Source organism: Tamandua tetradactyla, chromosome 14, assembly GCF_023851605.1.
Source record: "Tamandua tetradactyla isolate mTamTet1 chromosome 14, mTamTet1.pri, whole genome shotgun sequence".
Classification (NCBI taxonomy): Eukaryota; Metazoa; Chordata; class Mammalia; order Pilosa; family Myrmecophagidae; genus Tamandua; species Tamandua tetradactyla.
Window position 1 is genome coordinate 87421988 of NC_135340.1, and position 21878 is coordinate 87443865.

The following is a 21878-nucleotide window of genomic DNA, read 5'->3' on the forward strand; positions in this document are numbered from 1 at the left end:
CCTTTGCCTCCAAGGAGCAGGAGCATGAGCAGGTGTCATACAGGCGGCTTCTAGACAGATGGTCTGGAGCTGGTGAGGGGGCCGAGCCAAGGATGCCCTGACGAGGCCCATGAAGTATTCTCATCCTCTTCTCTTGCAGCTCGAGCAGGTCCTGTCAAAAAAGCTGGAGGAAGTGGAAGGTAGCTGTTCATCTTACCATGTGAATGATTTAGTTTCCTTAGGAAACTGGCTTTGTGTTTAGTGTTTTGCTTTCAATGTGATGCTTTAGGTGAAATATCCAGCTACCAGGATGAGATCGAGATTGAGCTGGAGAGCAGCCGGCCGAAGGTGAAGGGGGCTCTCGCCAGCCTGTCCAAGGATGGTGAGTGCACACTCCGCCCTCACGCTCCTCCTTGCAGCCACTGCCCTTCCCGGCTTCCTCCTCCTCAGCGCAGGGTGGCACTGTGACCCAGGCTTCTGGCCTCCATCATCCCACCCTCCCCATCCTTGCTGTCCTCCTGTCCTCTCTGTCCTCCCCATCCTCCCACCCTCCTCATTCTTCTGCCCTTCCATCCTATACGTCTTCCACCTCTTCCCACCCTCTCTGTCCTTCCTGTCCTCCCACCCTCCCATCCCCTCTCTCCTCCCCAACCTCCTGCCCTCCCGTCTTCTCTGTCCTCCTCATCTTCCCACTCTCCCCGCCTTCTGCTCTTCTCCATCCTCCCCATCCTCTCACCTTCTCAACCCTCCCATTCTCTCCATCCTCCCCACCCTCCTTGTCCTCCCATCCTCCCTTGGGTACTTGCCCCTCAACCAACTTGGTCACACATCCCATTTCCAGTTTGGGGTGTGTGAAAGCTGCCATGAGAGTTCTTGGAGAAATCCCTTTGTGCACATTTTTCTTTTGGATACCAAGATGATGAATGATGTCTCCCTTGTTTTTCTCCTGAGTTCTTTTGGTATCTAGGTGGAGCTTTTCTGGGGACAATGTGAGGTCAACATCCATGCTTCTTTCTGGGGGTCATCTGCTTGTGGCCACCCACAACGATCCCAAAGGCTGCCACAGGGATACAGGTCTGTCTCTGGACCTCTTGTCCCTCCCCTTGTGTGCCAGGACTTGGGAGTTGGCATTCTCTCGATACTGATTCCACTTCCTGGCCACGAATAGGGCATTTCTTCCCAGCTCCTTGGCCCCTTCTGTGTCCTGGGCTGGGCTTCCTTCCAGCTAGGTGGGCTCCTCTGGGCTCCCTTCTGGTACCACCAGGCACCTCTCCTCCTATTACTTCTCCTGCTGCTGCCTGTTTGTGTTGGTGAAAGATTTGCAACCTTGTGTTCACTCTGGGCCTTCCTGTGTTAAGACCTCTATGGTTTTGCATAACTTGCTATTTACATACTGGATTTTCCAGGTAATTAAACCACCTATATCAATAGCAACACTTGTACCTGCTTGTTACGAACTCTTGTGCCTCTAAATTCCCTCTCTCACTGGCCCCTGCCTGGCCCAGTCCCCGGCTGTGTCACAGTGGTGGCCGTGGCCACTCTCTGGCTTTGGGCAGCATGTCTGGTGCCACTGCAGAATGCAGGACAGAGCTGGAGGCTGTGCGGTAAGGGCAGGTAGCCACGCACCCCTGTTCGTGGGGCATTCTCATGGCAAGTGGGTTTGCATGTGGCCCATGGCGAAGCCATTGGCTTTGCTTTCTGAGCAGCGAGGTGGCCCCGTCTTGGTCATCTCCTGATGGAGGGCATCCCTCGTGCCTGTGTCCTGTATCCCCTTCAGTCAGGGCAGTTAATCTTTCTTGGCAGAACCCACCTCCACAGGCTCTGTACTTTTTGCATGGAGTCTAGGAAAGTTGACCTGATGGTGTTTGTGAGTCTATTGTTTCTGTGGTTGTTTTCTGTATTTATCATTTCTTATTTTGCATGTGTTTTACAGCATTTTTCCTACCTGATTTATTGATTTTTCCATTATATCAATTGTTCTAGTTTGCTGGCTGCTGGAATGCAAATACAACAGAAACAGGATGGCTTTTAAAAGGGAAATTTAATAAGTTGCTAGTTTAAAGTTACAAGGCCGAGAAAATGTCCCAATTAAAGCAAGTCTATAAAAACGTCCAAATTAAATCACCAACAAGAAGCTACCTTTGCTCAAGAAAGGCCAATGAAGTTCCAGGTTTCTCTCTCAACTGGAAAGGCACATGGTGAACATAGCGAGGCCTGCTGGCTTTCTGCCCAGCTTCTTGTTTCAGGAAGCTCCTCCGGAGACATATTCCTCCTTCATCTTTAAATGTCTGTGGCAGCATGGGCTCTCTGCTTCACCGCTCTCGTCGTTCTGTTGTCATCCTCTCCTCCCTCAGAATCTCAAAGCTTTTCCAAAATGCGTCCTCTTATAAAGGATTCCAGTAAAGTAATCAAGACCCACCTGGAATGGGTGGAGTCACATCTCCCTCTATTCAAAAGTTCATACCCACAATTATGTGAGTCACGTCTCTGTGGAGATAACCTAATCAAGTTTCCAAACTACGTTATTGAATAGGGACTGAGAGAAAGGCTGCCTCCACAAAATGGGATTCGGATTAAAGCATGGCTTTTCTAGGGTACATAAATCTTTCAAACTACACCACCGGTTTTTCCATTTATCTATTTATTTTGCTACTGTCCTGTTTGCTAAGTCAGTCATTTCTGCTTTTATCTTTATCCCTCCTTCTGTTTTCTTTCATTTTACTTCATTGTCTTGTAACTCTTGGTTTGTTTGTTCTGACGTTTTTGTGGCTGTATATACTTCAGGCAGTGAGTTTTCCTCTAGGCACCATACTGTGTTCTGTGTTCCCTGCATTCTGCTCTCTTGTGCTGAAGAATCCTCACACCTCAGGCTGGATTTTCTCTCTGAGCACAAGAACTGTGTGAGGGAGTTCTATAGCTCTAGCCAAGAAGAGGACTATGGGCAGATGACAGAGCCAGAAACCAGGAGTCAGTCCCTCTATAAAATGACTGTGGAATAGGCAGGTTCTGTGAGATCCAGCTGTTTTGGACTCAGACTATTGGAGCCCTGTGCAGTTCCCGAAGAAAAATGGGAGGAGGAGGCTGGTGAACTGTGGGCAGCACCATGTGTCTCCCCACATTGCAGGGGCTCCTGCCCCCCCGGCCGTCTACTACAAGGTGCAGCAGCTGGGCTTGGGGGCAGCTAGTGTGGGTGAACCACCGCGCCAGCCCACACAGTTGGACCTGTCACCACTTTTCATCAGCAGCTTCAGGTGACTGGCGGTGGCCCTGGGCGCAGGCCCTGCTCCAACCCCCAGGCAGAGGCAGTGGAGGAGTCTCAAAGAGGCAGCACCTAAGCTTTGCTTTCCTCTTTTCTTTTCTCTTCCATTCCTGATTTGGAAGCAAAAATAGTTAGAAAAAGTCACAATGTGACAGCTCAAAAATTTGGCATCCCGGAGAGGTGAGAGAGCTAGGTTCCAGAGTTATAGCAGTGTCCTATTCAGGAATTCCAGCTCTCGGCTTTTTCATCAGACTTCTCCTTATATACATATAAAATGTAAATGATATGAGATTATTTTAATAGGAATTGGTTCATGCGACTGTAGGAGATGGGCAAGCCTAAATTTCGTAGGGCAGTCTATAAGCTGGGAACTCTGATGAAGGTTTTTGATGAATTCCCCAGAAGAAGCTGGCTGGCTGAAGTAGAGTTGGAAATTCTCTCCTCTGAATGCTGAAATCATCAGTTTTCCCTTTAAGACCTCCAGCTGATTGGATGGAACGTCTCTAAGACACCCTCCTCAGTTGACTGATGTATCAGGCATAGATACAATGAACCTACTGATGCGTTATATCCACGAAATGTCCACGCAGTAACATTCAGGCCAGTGCTTGCTTAACCAGACAGCTGGACTCCATCACCTGACCATGTGGACATGTGAACTTAACCATCACACATTGACAAAAAAATTACAAAACAAACAGGTAGAGGAAAGTAGATTTAAACATGGGGCAAAACCTTCCTAAAATGCTTCCAGAAAATAGAATAGGAGGGAGTACTTCCTAACTCATTGTATAAGGCCAGCATTACTCTGATATCAGTTGGGTTTCTATACTCCAGGAATGAACAAATGAGAAGGACATTAAGATAAGAATTCCATTCACCCTAGCATCTAAAAGAATAAAATATCTAGGAAAAATTTTTAAGCAGGAGGGTGAAAGATTTGTACGTTGATGACTGCAAAACATTGTTGAATGAAAAGAAGACCTAAACAAATGGGAAGACATCCTATGTTTATGGACTGGAAGACTTAATAGTGCTAAGATGTCAGTACTGCCTAAAGCCATCTACAAATATAATGCTGTCTCTATCAGAATTCTAGCAGTCTGTTTTGCAGAAATGGAAAAGCTGATCATCACATTCATGTAGAATAGAAAGGGGCTCTGAATAGCCAGAACAATCCTGAAGAACAAAGTTGGAGAGGCACACTTCCTGATTTCAAAACTTAACCACAAGCTGTTGTAATTAGAACAGTGTGGTACTGGAATAAAGATGAACATTTTGAGCAATGGAATAGAATTGAGTTCAGAGATAAATTTACATATCTAGGGCTACTTGATTTTCAACAATGGTGCCAAATCCATTCAAGGAAGTTGCTGGGATAATGGGAAATTCATATGCAAAAGAATGAATGTGGACCTACCTCTCACCATATACAAAAATTAATTCAAAAAACTAATTCAAAAGACCTAAGAGCTTCACTTTAAAATTCTTCCAAGAAAACATAGGATAGTATCTTCAGGACCTCGTAGTAAGCAGTGGGTTTTTAGATTTTATATCAACTGCCTGAGCATCAAAAGTAGAAATAGGTAAAATGAACTTTATCTAAATTGAGAATTTCTGTACATCAAAGAACATTATCAAGAAAATGAAAAGATAACCTATAGAATGGGAACATATTGGAAACCATCTATCTGATAAGGGTTTCATTTCAAGAATAGATTAAAGAACCCCTACAACTGAATAACACAAAGACAACTCAATTGAAAAGTGGCACATGGACTTGAAGACATTGCTCTGATGAAGATAGATAGCCATTAAGTGTATGAAAAAATGCTCATATTAGCCATTAGAGAAATGCAAATTAGGACTACAGTGAGATACCGGTTCATACCCACTAGGATGACTATTATTAAAATATATAGCAGGGGTTGGAGAGGATGTGGAGAAATAGGTGCTGCCGAGGCTCCCCTTCCTGCTGTGATGTCACTGTGGCCATTTACACACATGTGTGCCCAGTTTTGAACTTTCTCTGGACACTTGCCTCCTGCAGGCTTGAGAGAGGGGCTGCGTGCTGTGGACACCACGACAGGTATCCATCGGGTCTGTGCTCATGCTCCGTGGTGGTTCTTCCAAGCTGCCCTCACTGTTCCCCTTGGCCTCTGCCATGGCTGCAGCCGGTGTTGGGGGTCTGAGCACCCCCAACCAAGGTGGGGGTGGCCAGCAAGCAGCCCTTATCCCCACCCCTGGCATCTCCTGCCCCTCTGCCCATTCACTTGGTTCCTGCAGCAAGGCCTGGGTTTGTGTTGGAGCCAGTTCAGGAGCTTCCTCCCTTGGACACTGGCCTCGCTTGTGCATGCTCACAGAGGCCCTTGGGCAGGCCACAGGGGCCAGCTCTTTGGCTCTCACTGCTTGACAATGTCTGCTAGAGCCCACCCCAGCAGCACAAGTCAAGCTCCTGTTGGGACTGACTGTGTGTGGTGTTCTAGTTTGCTAGCTGCCGTAATGCAATATACCAGAAGCAGAATGGCTTTTAAAAGGGGGAATTTAATAAGTTGCTAGTTTACAGTTCTAAGGCTGAGAAAATGTCCCAATTAAAGCAAGTCTAAAGAAATGTCCAATCAAAGGCATCCAAGGAAAGATATCTTGGTTTAAGAAGGCTGGTGAAGTTCAGGGTTTCTCTCTCAGGTGAGAAGGCACATCGCAAACACAGTCAGGGCTTCTCTCTCTGCTGGAAGGGCACATGGCAAACACGGCGTCATCTGCTAGCTTCTCCTGACTTCCAGTTTCATGAAGCTCCCCAGGAGGCGTTTTCCTTCTTCATCTCCAAAAGTCGCTGGCTCGTGGACTTTCTTCTTCGTGGTGTTGCAGCATTCTCTGCTCCCTCCGAATCTCTCATTCTCCAAAATATTTCCTCTTTTATAGGACTCCAGAAACTTATCAAGACCCACACAAATGGGTGGAGACACATCTCCCCTAATCCCATTTAACAATCACTCTTGATTAGATTATGTCTCCAGGGAGATGATCTCATTATATTGAATAGGGATTATTCTGCCTCTACGAAATGGGATTTTGATTAAAACATGGCTTTTCTAGGGTACATACATCCTTTCAAACCATCACAGCGGGCCACTGGCAGCACTGCATCTCACTGAGGGTGTGGTGGGAACTGAGAAGCCTGAGCAGAAGAGGGCCACGGCCTGGCTAAGGGGCTGCATGGGAGGAAGTTGGATTCTGGGGGGACTTCCAGGGTGGCCAGCAGGTGGGGGCAGCAGATCACAGCCAAGTGCTTGGGGGCTGAGGTGGGGGCAGGAGTCACGTCCTCAGGAGACTCCAGTGGGGCAGATCCTTTCGTGGCTTTCCTGCTCTGGAATTCTGGAATTCTGATGCAGTCAGGTTTTCTCCCAGGGAAACGTCTGTCAAGATGATAACCTCAAATCACACTCACTGCTAACCATGAGCCTTAAAATAATACATGTGAAAAAAAACTGTTTAAAATGTAAAGTAAGATGTTCTCAGGCATGTCTTTTTTTAAAGCTGTCATTCAGTGATTTTTTTTTTAACTGCTGTATTGAGGTATAATTGACACTTGATGAACTGCACATATTTAAAATGCATAATGTGCTAGGTTTGGATGTTTGCACATGCTTCTGGAGCCATCCCTACAATCAGATAATGGATTTACCTGTCCCTGCAAAAGTGTCCTTGTGCCATTCTCATCCCTTCCCACTTTTCCTGTCCCCAGCAACCACAGATATGCTTTCCTTCCCTATGAGTTAGTTATGTTTTCTAGATATTTGTATACCTGGAGTCATATAGTCTGCAGTCCTTTTTTATTTTATTTACTGGAGAAGTAGGTTATAGAACAATCCTGCATAAAACACGGGATTCCTATGTACCACGCTGTGGTTAACACCTGGCATTAACATTTGTTACAAAAGTTGATGAAAGCACATTTTAAAATTGTAAAACCTGTAATCCATGGTTTGACTTAGGCTCACTTTATATTGCAGTTCCATGGATTTCTAAAATGTTTATTCTGTTACCATATATACAACTACACATTTTCCCTGTTAACTGCATTCACACATGTAATTCAGTGCTGCTAGTTATATTCACAATGTCGTGCTGCCACTACTTCGACCGATGACCAAAATATCTCTGTTATCCCAAGTGGGAACCTTGTACATTTTAAGCATTAGCATCTCTGTTGCCTGGTAAGCCATATTCTAGATTCTGTGAGTTTACTTATTATTTCTTATCAGTAAGATCATACAATATTTGTCCTTTTGCGTCTGTTTTGTTTCATTCAATGTAACATCTTCAGGGCTCATCCATGTTGTTGCATGTGTCAGGATTTCATTCCATCATATGGCTGAATAGTATTCCGTCGTGTGTACAGACCACACTTTCTTTATCCACTCATCGGTGATGAACATTTGGGTTGTTTCCATCTTTTGACAATTGTGAATCATGCTGCTATGAACATCAGTGTGCAGATGTCTGTTTGTATCCCTGTTTTTAATCTTTTTGGGCATAAAAGTAGAAGTGGGACTACTGGGTCATGTAATTCTCTGTCTAACCTTCTGAGGAACTGCCAGACTGCCTTTCACAGTGGCTGCACCATTTTGCATTCCCGCCAGCAGTGAACGAGTGTTCCTATTTGCCTACTTCCTCTCCAGCACTTGTTATTTTCCATTTTTTTTAATGGTAAAGCAATTCTAATTGCACTTACTTTTCTTTGGTCTGTTTTCTTTTTATTCTGTAATTATCTCAAGGTCCATCCTTGTTGTTGGTGACTCTGTAGTTGTCTCTTTGTTGTGGGGCAGGGTCCAACCTGTGCCCAGACTGGCTTGTCTGGAAGGCATTGGCATTTTCCGTTTAGGGCTGCTGCAGGTGAATCAGCTGTGTGCCTTCATGCACAAGCCTACAGGGCCTGTGCATTTGCTCTTCTCTGGGGCAGAAGCCTTGGAGGGCGATGGCTGGGGCACAAGGCTAGTGCAGATATAGCTCCGAGACACCCTCACACTCTTCCCCACAGCATCTGTGCAGGTGCCCCTGCAGTATGAGGGGTGTTTCTCCTCTAAGTGCCGTGTGTGGTCTGTACTGCATGATGCCTGGAGGTGCTGCGCCTGCATGTGTCCCGGGTCTTTGGCTAAGGAGCCTGCAGGGCCTCCTGCCCAGGTTCTCCTGGGTGGTGAATTCTGTTGTCACACAAGTCTAGGGGACTTTAGACTGGACCGAGTCTTTTGTCAGGTGTCCGGTTTGCAAATGTTTTCTCCCAGGCTGGGTTGTCTTTTCATCCTCTTCACAGCATCTTTCAAAGGGCAGAGGTTCTTAATTTTGACAGACTTCATCTTATCAATGTTTTCTTTTATTGCTTAGTGCTGCTGGTGTCACATCTAAGAACTTTGCCTGACCCGAGGAGCATGGATATGCTTTCATATGTTTTCTTCTAATGCGTGTGTAGTTGTAACTCATATTTGGGTCTCATGAGGTATGAGTGTGGGTTGAGGTTCATTCTTCTGTGCACGATGTCCAGCTGTTCCAGCTCACCTCCTGAAGGACATACCTCGCCCCACTGATGTAAGGCACATCTTACGTTCTTGCTGCCTAAATGCCTGGTATAAGTGTCTGCTGCACTGCAGGGAAGGGTTTCCTTCTGCAGAAAGGCTCTTCCTCTGTTTGGCCCTCAGCGCGTCTGATAGGTGTAGAAACTTGTGTGTTCCTAGGGTCCATCGAGGACAGCACCTCCAGCCTGTTTGGTGAGGACGAAGCTGAGGACGAGGAGCTGGAGGCTGCCGCCAGCCACCTAAACAAGGACTTTTACCGGGAACTGCTTGGCAGCCCGCTGGGCAGCTCAGATGCAGCAGGAGGCACCGAAGGGGACAGCAGACCCCCTGCCCTGGAGTCCCTGCTTGGACCCCTGCCCACAGCCGCCAGCCTGGGCATCTCAGAGTCCATCCGCGAGTGCATCTCTTCCCAGAGCGGGGAGCCCAGTGAGTGCCCAGGGCCAAGCGTAGGGGACAGGAGGGGCTGTTCCTTACAGGGGAGAAGGGGGCAGTTCTAGGTTGGGAGGGGGCAGGGGACTGCTTCAAGTCAGGGAGAGGTGGGGGGGAGGTGTCTGCTCTAGGCTGCAGAGGAGGGGTGCTGCTTTGGGTAGGGGACAAATGGGGGTGCTCTGAGCCCAGGGAGAGTTGGGGCATGTGAAGCCAGCCTCTCCCAAACTCAGTGGGCAGTTCCACAAGGCCCTTTGATCACCCCAGCTTGTCTACCCAGATACCACACCTCAGGGATAATGGGGGCGAACTCTCCTGGGGCTGGGAGTGGTCCTGTGGGAAGAGGATATGCTCACCCTGAGTGCTGGGCACCAGTGAGCAGAACAGGCCTCCTGCAATGGGCAGAGCAGTGGTGACCACTTGGCGAGTAGGGACTCCTCACTCATCCTCCCTTCTCTGCCTAGCCACAGCAAGGCATATCCCCACAGTCAGATGGTCTCTATGTCCACAGCAGGGCATGTACCCCGGGGTCAGGTGGACTCTGGCCACAGCAGGGTGTGTCCCCGCTGTTGGATGGACTCTGGCCACAGCAGGGTGTGTCCCCACAGTTAGATGGACTCTGTCCATGGCAAGGTGTGTCCCCGCAGTCGGATGGACTTTGTGTCCATGCCAGGATGTGTCCCTGGGGTTGGATGGATGCTGCTTCATGGGCTCTGGCACCAACAATGACCAGCACTCCTACCTTGGGGAGTGCTACGCTCAAGCTGACTGATGTCCTTCCTTGGCCCACTGGCCACATCCAGTACAGTGGCATCTGCTCCCAGGGGTGCCATTTTTTGTAAGAATTTCCTTCCAATGTTGATTTTGGGGTGATTTGCATCTCCTAAGGTAAACAAAGATGTCAAAACATGGTCACCAGGCACAGGGGTCTCTGTTGAGTCTTCACACCACTCTAAATCCCCCAATGCCGTGGGCTTCTCCACTCCTCTGCCAGGAGAGCCCTGCTGCCCATGCCCAACCTCCCTCCAGGACACCAGTTCTTAGAGGTGGAGGGAGAGGCATGAGGCCACGGGAGCCGGGCCAGCACAGAGGACCCTGAAGGGAGAAGCCCAGTGAGACCGTGAGGCCCAGAAGGACCACCTGCTGCCCCAAGGAAAGGCCTCTTCTTGCTGAGAGGTTCCTCTGGGGAAGGTGCTGTCTCCATCTGGCCAAGCCAGGGCCATGGTCAAGTGCCCTGCTCGAGGCCCCATCCATCCAGCTCCCACACCCAGGATGTGCCTGGGGTTCCCTGGCCTCGGGTTCCTACCCACATTGCTGCACAGGGCCAACCATTCAGCCCCTGCTGCCCTTTGTACCCATTTCCAGGGGGAAAGCAAGTCTGGTTCTGTGTTTCGGGTACAGGGGCCCTCCTGTTACCCATTTGCCTACGGGCTGCTTCTTGTCCAACTGCCAGGGTATGGGCTCTGCAATTGAGGAGCAGACCCCTTCCTCTGAGGAGAGGAAATGGATTGGGGCACTGCTCAGAGCCAGCCAGCCTAGGGCCTCAGTGCCTGCAGGCTGTGCCCTCAGGGGTACTGTGAGCCAGGCCTGGACTGAGCAGGGCAGGCCTTGCAGGGCGCCGACCAGAGGCATGGGCAAAGACCCCGAGGCAGTCAGCGGGGTTGTGACCCAGTGTGACCTGGGAGCAGATGGAGTGTGGGCCAGCAGGAGGGGAAAGAGAGGGCCAGTAGCAGCCTGCCCTGAGGCTGAGAGCAGCCATCCTAGGCTCCCACCGCAGTGACAAGCAGGACCCGCCACAGCCTGGCCAAGTAGAGGCCTGGAGCCAATCGGTGAGGGTGGCCGGCCCCTGTTTGCAGGCTGTGCAGGCCGTGCTGTGGGACAAGTGGGGACACCAGAGCGTGGCCAGGGAGGCTTATGGGGCCTGGGGCAGCTGACAGCCACAGATGTGTGACCTACCCTGCCTCCCACCCACTGGCACACAGGGTGGGCAGTCACCCCAGCCCAGCCTCTTCTGGCCTCAGCCTTGGGATCTAGAGGGCAGCAGCCTGACCCCAACCATGGAACAGAAGGGAGTACCTGGACTCGGGCAAGCCCTGTGTTTCCCAACGTGGAGAATCAGTTTGTTTCCTATGGGAAGGGACAGCCCTGGGGGTGCTCCCATGTGGGCCTCCCCCTTCCCCAGGCCTTAATACTGAGCTGTCCCCCATGGGGCCCTCATCAGCTAAGTGATTGTGGCTATAGGTTCATTCTACCTCTGTCACTGAGCCTAGGGTGATGCAGCTGCTCGCAGTTAAGCTTTCTGTGGAGAGGGTTTGTCAGCTGTGCAGCAGTTAAAGAGATAGTGTGGATGCTAGGAGGAAATTGACGGACCCATTGAGTTTGGGAGGAAACGGGTCTTCTAAAGCCAAGCCCAAAGTTCCTGAGGAAGCGCAGGTGATGGTAGCCACCCTCACTGGATGTCCCTACGAGAGACTGACGGTCGTGCTTCCCTTTAGAAGACACTTACGAGGATGGCGAATTGGATCTTAGCGGTATTGACGACCTTGAAATCGACAAAGTAAGCGGCTTTCGTGCGTGGCCTCTGCCGAGCCCTTGGAGGGAGGTGATTGTGTCTGTGGGTTGATATGGGCTTGGAACCCAGGGCCTTGCCTTTGTGGGGGCTGGCCGTTTCCAGCTTGGGGCCACCAGTACTCACGGCCTGAATCTCTGCTTGTCCCATCCCCTGCCCTGTGCCCTCCACCCCCAGAGCAGCCTCAGGTACTGCACCCTAGAAGGCTCAGACCGCCCTGGGCTGTGTGCCCCTTTCAGGAGGCCCTGTGTAGTGGCCTCTGCCATCTGGCACCCTAGGTTGGGAGCTATAGATGCCAGTCCCTCTGAATTGCCCAGATTGGTTGCCCACCAGCCTGAAGCAGGCAGCAGATCCCTGAGCGCCCAGGCTGCATTGGCTGGCTGCCACAGAACTCACCTCCCCTTTTCTAGTTGAAGGAGAACTCACCGCAGCATTGACTGCCCTTCTGTCACTGAGTTGATAGCCGGGCTGCATGGGCGTGGCTTGGGTCCTTCCAGGACCAGGGGTGGCTATGGCCTGTCTGAGAGGGACATAGCAGCAGTGCCATGTAGGGAACTGAGTGGCCAGTTTGGTGTGGGGTCGGGCCACAGCTGTCCATTAGCTGATGAGGCTGGTCCAGCCCACTGCTCACTGTCAGGGTCCACCTTCCTGCCCACAGAGGGCACTGCGCTCCTGGGGGTGTGGACGGGATGAGAGCCATGCCTGTACTCTGTCCCCAGTACATCCTCAGCGAGTCGGAAGCCCGTGTGAAGGCCGAGCTGTGGATGCGGGAGAATGCCGAGTACCTGCGGGAGCAAAGGGGTGAGTGCCGGCCTGCCCCGCCCACGCCCAGGCGCGGGCCCCGCTGATGCCCGCCGCTTTGTTCATCTTTCAGAGAAAGAGGCGCGCATAGCCCGGGAGAAGGAGCTGGGCATCTACAAGGAGCACAAGGTGGGGGCGCTGCAGCCCTTGTGCCAGCATTTCCCACGCATGTTTCTGCCCTGTATGAGGCGGGCGGTAGGAAGCACAGTCCACCGGGACCACCCTGTCCCCCAGGATGGACCTGTGTCAATGTACACCAGCAACCTGGCCCCTAGCTGTGAGATGCCTGCGCGACCCCTGTAGGCTTCTCAGCGCTGAACTCAGTACCTGGGGCAAGTCTGGGGTCCTGGCCCAGGAGGGGTATGGTGGCTTTTCCTGACCGAGTGGCTTCCCACGGGTGCTCTTTCCTCCCTTCCTGTCTGTGAGGCTTGGCCGAGATCTGCAGGTGGGCCCGTGGGGTTGGCTGTGGCTGCCGCCAGCCACACTCTAACCATGGACCTGTGCCCAGGTCAGTGGTGGGCTGGTGAGACGGGCCAGGCCACAAACCCAACCCCACCCCCCCACGGCCATAGGGCGGGCCTGACCCTACCTGCAGCTTCTCTGCCAGCTGAGGGCCAGGTCTGTGAGCTCAGAGCTCACGCCTCTGTATCGTCCCGCCAAGCAGAGACCCTCCCTGGAAGCCAAGGCTCCCATGATTTGGACAACCCCCAGTGCCCCCAGACCCCTAAGTGCCCCTCAGCCCCTCCCAGCCCCATCAATCCCCACAGTCCCTGCATAGCCCTTAGTGGGTCATGAGCACCATCACCTCACAAAACGCCTCGTTTTGATGTTTCCATTAAGCCAAAGAAATCTTGCAAGAAGCGGGAACCTATTCAGGCCAGCACAGCAGGGGAGGCGATCGAGAAGATGCTGGAACAAAAGAAGATCTCCAGCAAGATCAACTACAACGTGTTACGGGACCTGAACAGCAAGGGGGCAGCCAGCCCGCAGAGGGAGGATGCACGGCCGGGGCCTGGCACTGGGAAGCTAGCGCGCAGGAGGACACCAGCCAGCAGGGCTGTGGCTGCTGCAGACAGCCTAGGCAAAAGGTGTTGCGGCCATACTTGGGGTCATGGGGGAGGGTCTTGGACAGCACCCTGTGGGCTGTGGCCACAGGGTGGGAGTCCCCACTGCTGGGAAGGGTGCTGTCCCTGGCCATGTCCCTGACATGTGGGCCCAGGCTCAAGGGCCTGCTGTGGGCTCTCTGTCTATGGAGAAGGCAGGCAGACATCCTGGGAGGGGCTGGCCCAGGCCAGGCTGCCCACCACACTCTCAATGTCCCACACCCCTCCCAGCTGCAGTGTTCTCTGTGCCAGGAGGAGGAGAGGGACATAGAGGAAACACGAGCCCGGGTGGGCTGGTCTCCCAGGTACTGGGTGGACCGGGCTGGTCAGTGGCCCCGTGTTGGCGCCTGCCTCTTGCCCAGTGGTCCGCCTAGCTGCAGGGTACCCTCAGGGCAGCTCAGTGCAGAGGCCACTCGGCTGGCCCACTGCCGATGGATGAGCATACCTATGTGTTAACTCACTCCTCTTGTGCTGCTGGGGACATCTGGGACTGGGCTGCCACATGCTTGGCAGGTCCATGGCCTCCCAGGGATGCTGCTCTGAGGGACCTTATGTGAAAGGTTCTGTGCTCCCACCTGCCATTGCCACGGCCTTGTCAGTTGTTAAGTACAGTAGGAGAAGTGAGAGATGTTTTCATTTCCCCCTTTCTCATGGGAAACTAAGCAGCTCTTTAGCCATCGTATGGTACTTCTGTAGCAGTTGTTTTGAGACTTGGTGGTTTGAGTCCTTGCCCATTTTAACTAGGCTGTTTGCTTTTTTCTTAACGATTTGAAAGAACTTTTTGTATGTGCAGGAAATATGTCTTCTCTGTACAAGTGCTTTTCTCAATATGCTGTTTCTCTTTTGATGGTGTTGATGCTTTGCATTTGTTTTTCCATTTGCTTGTCTGTTTTCACAATGTGGTGCTAGGACTTTGGGTGGTGAAAAAGGATCAGCACACATAGCCTGGGATTCAGAGTGAGTTCCACTCTGGTCAAGGAAAGAAGGAACATAGAGAGCTCCAGGAGAGGAGGAGCCGGGGCATGGCACCTGGCGCAGAGCGAATTGGCTGTACCACGGGTTGGCCGGGAAGGGCGCAGTGCCAACCCACCCAGCCACATGTGTACCCAAAGGTGGCACCCCGTGCCCTCCCACCCCATCGCCAGAGCAGCCTTCTGCAGGCCTGGGAGAGCTAGACCATAGAGTGTCCATTACCATGTTTGTTTGTAGAGGGCATGAAAGCTCAGTGTCCACCTGTAATTCCCGGACTGTCGGTGAGTAGGTGTGTGTGTACTTGCGAGGCCACATCAGGAAGCTGACCTGGTGGCCCCCAGAGCCATGCCTGAGAATTGGGTTCTATGAACCTGGGCGGGTGCTGTCTACATGGTCCTTCCTTTGTGTCTGATGCACTCCGTGCATGTTTAAGCACAAAGAGAGGTGCTGGGCACCCCAGTAGGGCAGGAGGGAGAACAAGGCAGTGAACCGAAGGCTGAGTTGGGGGGTTACCAAGAGGCCAGTGTAGCCTATGCAAGAACATGCTAAGGCCCTGTGGCCAGAGGGTGCATAGTGGTCTGGCCTCAGTGCAGGAAGCTGAGCCAGGGACTGCGGCTTCAGGGCTTTGTCCCTCAGAGCAGGTGAGGGTGAGCAAAAGCCCAGCTGGGTTTGCTGAGTGCTTGGGGCCCCGTAAACAGAGCACGTAGGGGCAGGGCAAGAGCAGGCATGAGGTCTCGGCAGCTCTCCTGGAGCAGGCAGGACAGAGGATGCAGACAGTGGGAGGTGAGGGGGCTATCATTGTAGCCAAAGGGAGCCATGGGAGGGCTCAGTAGGGAGCAGAGGGGGGGTGGAGCTGTCACCTCGGAGGTTGTCTGGCAGGCTCCCTGGTTAGGAGAGAAGCAGAGTCTGCTGGGCACTTCCACGGCTCCGGAGATGGCATTCAGATAGAGCTAGAGGAAGATGGGCCCGGAGTAGGTTGTCCCTGTCTGGCCCTCCCTGGGACTCTGGGGACGGGCATGGGAAGGCTGAGGCCGAGGCTGCTGGGCCTTCAGCACCCCTTCCCAGCAATCTGGGACTCCCTCAGGGGCCTTCCAGCAGACCCTTGGGGCTTGTCAGCCATGGAGAGTGTGGTCTGAGTCACTACGGCATGCTTTTTCAGGTCGAGGCCTCTGGTGTCCTCGCAGCCAGCAAAGAAGGCAGCCATGGATGAGGTACGTAGGTCAAGGGTCTAGCGTGAGAGGGGCCAAAGGCCTTGGGAGCTCTGGCCTCGCGGGGCAGAGGTGCCCAGGGCCTGAGGGCAGGGGCAGTGCGGGTTGGGGGTGGGGGGCTTCATGGCACCTGGGAGCTCATTCCCAGGGTGCTGCACCTGCCATGCAGCCCTTGGCCGTGACTTTGGTGATGGTGCCCAGATAGCAAGAGGCCACTCAGAGCTTGTGTTCCTCGTTCCAGGCCTGGCCCTCTGGCCCCGGGCCTGAACTCATGCGGCCGGCAGCTGTGGTGATAGAGAGTGGACCTGTGCCGTCCCCCCCTGAGGAGGATGTGGACGAGGAAGACGTGGACGAGGAGGAGGGCGAGCCCTGCGTGAGCGCCCTGCAGATGATGGGCAGCAGCGGTGGGTGAGGGCAGTGGGAGGGGCCCTGCCCTGAGAAATGAGTGTATGTGACTCTGTTTTGTAAAGTGACTGTGTCAGTTGAGGCACTGGGAGGTACTGGAAGGGGCTGGCCCCAGAGGGGCATCCTGGGGCTCATGAGTGCCCACACCTGCACCTGTGCCCACAGCGGCTGGGATGCCCATGGAGCCCTGGCTGCACGCCCCTGTTGCATGTCCCCACTGCACAACCCCCAGCCTGCGCACTGGCCTGTTGGCCTCTGTGTCTGAGACCAGGCCTGTGTGGACCGTGCGGGCGGGGCCTGGGGGCAGCCAGGCCTGCAGGCTGCAGGGAGGGGAGGGAGGCAGCTCAGGCTGCCCCCCGTGAGCTCCTGCAGCATCCTCCTTGTCCTTGTGCTCTGCAGACTATGGCTGTGAAGGTGATGATGACGACGGCTACTGAGGACGTTGTGGGCAGTGTAGCCCGCTGGTGGGGACACCATGTGAGCCTCGCTCCAAAGAAACTGGGGGCTCTGAGACCGCAGCTGGCAATGTCGGCAGTGAGACTCCTGATGGGAGAGCTGTCCGCACCTTCCCCTGCCCTCCAGCCTGCATCCCAGCTACAGCGGGCCCAAATGGGACCCTCCTGTTGGGATCAAGTTTGGAGCAATGTAGGGACTATTTCTACTCAGCTGGGAGACTGGACTCAGTGTCTGCGCCTCAGGGTGGCCATGGCTTGCTGAGCTCCAGTGCTGCCCCTGGCACCTGCCCTAACATGGCGCTGCCTCAGGATGTGTGTCCTTCACAGTCTCCAAGGAGCCTCCAGGATGCTGAGTGCTGGCCCCAAAGGTGCAGGTCTGGAGGGGCCACCAGGCCTGCCTTTGTCCATGTGCTCGAGACCCTCACCTCCTCACCCACCTGAGCTGCACTTCATTCCTGCTATGCCCACCCACCAGGTGCCAGCGGTGGGGAGGCCATGGTCTTGAGATGTGGCTGCCTGGTGGCTGGTGCTGCCCAGAGTGGGGGCCCTGAGGACCCAGAGTTGTGCTGGCCCCAAGTGCGGGCAGCAGCCCCTAAGGGCCAGCTTGAGCTCTGCAGCCCCCAGCCATGCCCCGACCCTGTTTGGCCCTATGGCCTTTGCTGTTTCCAGGGAAAGACTAGTGGCGAGTTTCTGCATCAGGCTCCAGCATGGCCTTTGATCCACGTGTGGGAGGCCAGAGGCCAGGTTTGGGGCATGCTCTGCAGAGCTGTCCTTTCTTCATTGTCAGCGACCTGCCTTCAGGAAGTATCTGTGCCCAATAGTGACCAGCCCCTGGGCACAGCCTGCCTGGGGATGTGTTTTGGTTTGCTAAAGCTGTTAGAATGCAATAGACCAGAATTGGATTGGTTTCTATTAGGTTACAAGTTTATGGTTCTGAGGCCATAAGAATGTCCAAATTAAGGCAACAACAAGAGGAGACCATCACTCAAGAGAGGCCGATCACTTCCAGGATTTCTCTCAGCTGGGAACCACGTGGCTGGCATCTCCTGGGCCTTTGCTCCTGGGTAACGTTGCATTCAGCTTCTGATTCCAGTGACTGTCTATGTTGGCTCCTCAAGCACCTCCAAATGTCTGTGTGTAGGCGTCTGTTCTCTGTGTCGACTCTGACTCTCTCTCCGTGAGCTCTTTTAAGGACTTCAGTAAACTAGTTAAGACCTATCTTGAATGGGCAGAGTCACAACTTCACAGAAATAATTTAATGAAAAGTTCCCACCCTACAATAGGTCTGCTCACATGAGATTGGATTAGGATAAAGGACATGGCTTTTCTGGGATACATAGCAGTTTTAAACCAGTACAAGCACCCAACTTTGTGCCTCAGGTCAAAAACTGGCTGTCCCCTGGCTGTGAGATACCCACAGCCCAGAGGCCACCCTGCATGGGGCAGGGGCACTGATTGCAGGGTCTCAGGCTGCCTCCAACTCTGGCAGCTGCAAAGGACGGGTGTCTGCTGCGTCCACCTTGGCCGGCTCTCAGCCCCTCTTTCCATAGTGCAGGAGGCAAGGTTATGTGGGGTGTGGGCATGCCACAAAAATGGGTGGCGATGAATGGTTGAGTACTGGCTGAGGAGCTACAGGTGAACAAGAGGACAGAGCTGCCGTGTGGGGACATGGAGCAGGAGGCAGAGCCAGTGGGGGCATCTGGGACAGCTGGGCTGAGGGTGTGAGGATGGGGTAGATGGGGTGGGGCTCGGAGGGAGGAGGGGCTGGGGAGGGGGCCCAGGAGGATCCACCCAGGCACACCTGTTGGGGGAGCGAGACCCAGGTGACAAGGCTTGGAGCATATTTGGGGTCTTGTGGAGGGAAAGATGGCAGAACTTGGCACTGGGTGAGAATTAGGTGTGTGGTGTTAAGGGCCTCTCTTCGGGTCTTGCCTTGACAGCTGCCATGCAGGGAGGTGGTTGGTTTTCCAGGAATCAGATTGAGTCTTAAGTGCCTCTAGGGAGGTTGTGTTGGCATTGGGTTGGGGGTGGGGCCCGGCCAGATGTGTTCATGGGAAGGACGGTGCTGCCCAGCCAAGTGAGGTGGGAAGGAAGCAGCAACCCATTGGGGGTGAGAGCAGACACTGCCCCAGGACCAGGGGCCCCTGCCTGGGGACACACTGGCACCAAGTGTCTTTGAGACATTTGCTGAAGTGTTTGGTAGAGGGGAGGCTGCCCAGGAGAGCAGGGCAGGTGCAGAACCTCAAACTTGAGAAGGGACAGGGCTGTAAGGCAGTCGTGGCCCGCAAAGGGAGGGGGTGTGGAAAGCAGGCGCCCTGGAAGGGAGCAAGGCCAGGGCACTTTGTGCACCCCTCGGCAGCAGGGGAGGGGTAGGAGGAAGGGGGTGCCCAGGCTGAGGGAGGCAGGGCCTGGCAGGAGCAGCAGGCAGAGGCTGGAAGGGGCAGCTGGGGCCAAGGGCAGGCACTCAGGAGGGAGGCCTGGGGTACTGGGTCTTGCATGGTGTGGGGTGAAGGACAAATCTAAGGCCTGGATGGCTCTGGGGAGGAGGCTGGTGGGGGCAGTTGGGAGAGCAGGTCCCTGGGCCTGGACAGGGCTGCTGCTCCTTCAAGAGTAAGGTGAGGGGACGTGGTGCTTGGGTGGTGAGGGGCTAAGGCCTGATAAGGGGTGGTGGGCCCGGGGCACCTGGCTGCCGGCTTTAGACATTTTGTAGCCCTGGGACAGACCAGCATCTCTGGTCTATGGCCAGGAATTAGGGTTTGTCTGGGTGGTGCCCTCTTGGCTCTGATCTTGGCCCCGTCTTAGGCAGCCCAGTCCCCACACCAAACCATGGTGCAGCTTTTAGGTGAGGTGGGGAATATAGGAGTGGGGAGGAGGAAGGAGAGCCCCCCTCCCTGCCTCTGGCTATGGCCATTGTTCCCAGCCTTGTCTCCCTGTTGAAATCTGAATTCTCTGTGGAGCCACCTTCAGATGTGCTGTGCCCCTGGGCCTGGAGTGGACAACAGCCCTCCCTCTCTCAGCCTCTCCAGCCCTCCTGCCAACTCCAAGGCCCAAGGACAGTTCTGCCAGGTGGGTGGATGGGCCAGGCAGGTGGGCTGCCTCAATCCCTCGAATACCCCTCACACCATGTCCTTGGACCAGGCCTCCTGCTCATTCCCTCCCTGTGGCCCCGTCATTCCTCATTTCCTCCCTAAGAGTGATTCCACTGAGGTAGTCCTCAGTGCTAGGGCCACCGCCACACCATTGGTTTCACTGGTGCCTCTTTCCAGGCACCTTGGTGGGTTTCAGGGTTCCTGTAGACCTGGAAAGCCAGAGGCCTGGCGTCCAGTCTTGGAGGGACAGAGTGGCACAGAGAAGGCCTGGCCAGGTGATGCCACCCGCTCTGGTGCAACCAGGCTGATGTGGTGAGGGGTAGGCACCTGCAATGGGCTTGATTGCACCCACCATTTCCCCTCCCATCATGCAAGATCAGGATATTGGATGGGGCCTGGGTCAGTGGATGCCCATGGGAGCCTGCTTCTAATGGTTTCTGGCCACTGAGCAGGGCCAGCAGGGAGAGCGGTACGGCCTTCCCTCGGGGTACGCTCTGATAGCCCCAGTCAGCAGGTATGTTCACAGAGGCCCAGGGTGGTGACCTTCCTGAGAGGCTCACTTGACCTTAAACTATGGTGGCCTGCCCAGGCACCACCGCCACTCCCCATCCCACCTGTGGTGCCTTACCCCCAGGGAGGGAGGGCCACGGCCCAAGACCAAGACCAGTCAGACCCACCTGTCTGCCTTCCCTGCCAACGTGGGCCAGCAGGGTCAGACAACAGCGGCTGGAAGCAGGCCAGACCCCATCCAGGTGGCCACAGCCTCCTGTGGGTTCAAACACGTTCAGCATGTGCACATCCACACACCTGTCATGCAGTTCAGCTGTGCGCAATGCTCAAATTCACACTGCCACTCATCTTCCATCTGTGCCTGAACATACATGTAGTATACACCTGTTTCACATGTGCGCTTACTGCATACATATGCTTACATGTTCACAACCACTCACCATACATGCGTGTGCATACAGGCGCCCAATCACGTATCACGGTGCACCCATGCACACGGATACACCGAGCCCTGTCCAGGCCCGGCTCAAGCTGCAGAACTGCCAGCACAGTCTTAACTCTCTCCGTTCTGTTCTTGGAGAACAGGGCCAGAGAGTACATGGGGGTGGGGGTTAGCTTTGGGGCTCAAATTCCTAAGGGCTCTGGACAGGGCTGGACAGCAGCACAGCCTGTGCCCTGCAAGTGGGTGGGGCCGGGCATCTGCATGTGCATATGGGGGCCTCCGCGTGCCGCTTGGTGGGCCCATCACTGGGGGTGGGCTGGGAGCTGGGCTCTGCAGAAGACATGGGGAGGGGGCCACAGTTTGCTGTGTATGCCTGGTGCCCCCTATGGGCCTGGCCCTGTGCATGTGGCTGTGGTGGGGCCAGCCCTCTCCCCACAGAGGTGCAGAAGTTTTCTGCAGTTCCCAGAAGGTTGGCCACAGGTAGAGGGGTGCAGAGCCTGGGTGCTGGGGCTCCCCTGGGTCCAGCTCCAGGCCAGGACATGGCACAGCCCTCCAAGGCCCGTGGGCCTGTGGTGGTGTCAAGAGTGCTTTTGGGTGGGCCCTACAGCAGGGCCCAGGACCCCAGGCCTGTTCCTGAATGTACCTCATGCACAGCAGGGCTAGGGGCCAGGGCCAAGGCTGGGAGCTTGGGTCCAGCACCAGTCTCTGCTGTTGTGGGAATCACCTCCCCGCCTCAGCCGTTCCTGGCAGGGCTGCAACAGACTGGAGGAGCAGGCGTGGGCCTTAAGGTGGGTGGAGGGAAAGGGGGAAGCAGGCGCTGTCAGGGCCCCCCAGCCACACCACTCTCATCTCAGCTGGCCTGCCCCCTCCCCATCTTTCTTCAGGTCTGATGGTCAAAAACACTGAGCCGAGGAGGTTATGTACCCCATCTTCCAGGTCCTTCCATAGCTAATCCCTGCTGCTGCCATGGGAAAAGGCCAGAGGTGGGCTGCCAGGTTTGGGGGAGGGGGCACTGCTGCCTTGGGCAGGTCAGGGGTCAGCCTGGGCCCTGCCCACCCTCAAGGCTGAGGAGGGTGTAGAGCCAAAT

General features: G+C 54.3%; 1 protein-coding gene across 5 annotated transcripts in view; it reads left to right on the forward strand.

Annotated features, from left to right (window-relative positions):
- Positions 1-17662, forward strand: part of BRF1 (BRF1 general transcription factor IIIB subunit) — a 68097-nt gene extending 50435 nt beyond the window's left edge. For 2 of the 5 annotated variants that reach the window (XM_077128366.1, XM_077128370.1), the window contains 10 exons: positions 140-179; positions 269-361; positions 8971-9237; positions 11733-11794; positions 12526-12607; positions 12681-12736; positions 13448-13695; positions 15842-15893; positions 16132-16263; positions 16695-17662. In XM_077128366.1, the coding sequence (XP_076984481.1) occupies positions 140-179; positions 269-361; positions 8971-9237; positions 11733-11794; positions 12526-12607; positions 12681-12736; positions 13448-13695; positions 15842-15893; positions 16132-16263; positions 16695-17012 (1350 nt within the window). In that variant the 3' untranslated portion in view covers positions 17013-17662. Of the gene's footprint in view, positions 1-139; positions 180-268; positions 362-8970; positions 9238-11732; positions 11795-12525; positions 12608-12680; positions 12737-13447; positions 13696-15841; positions 15894-16131; positions 16295-16694 lie in introns of all 5 variants that reach the window. The other 3 variants (XM_077128367.1, XM_077128368.1, XM_077128369.1) reach the window with 3 other exon arrangements.
- Positions 17663-21878: the final 4216 nt, after the last annotated feature.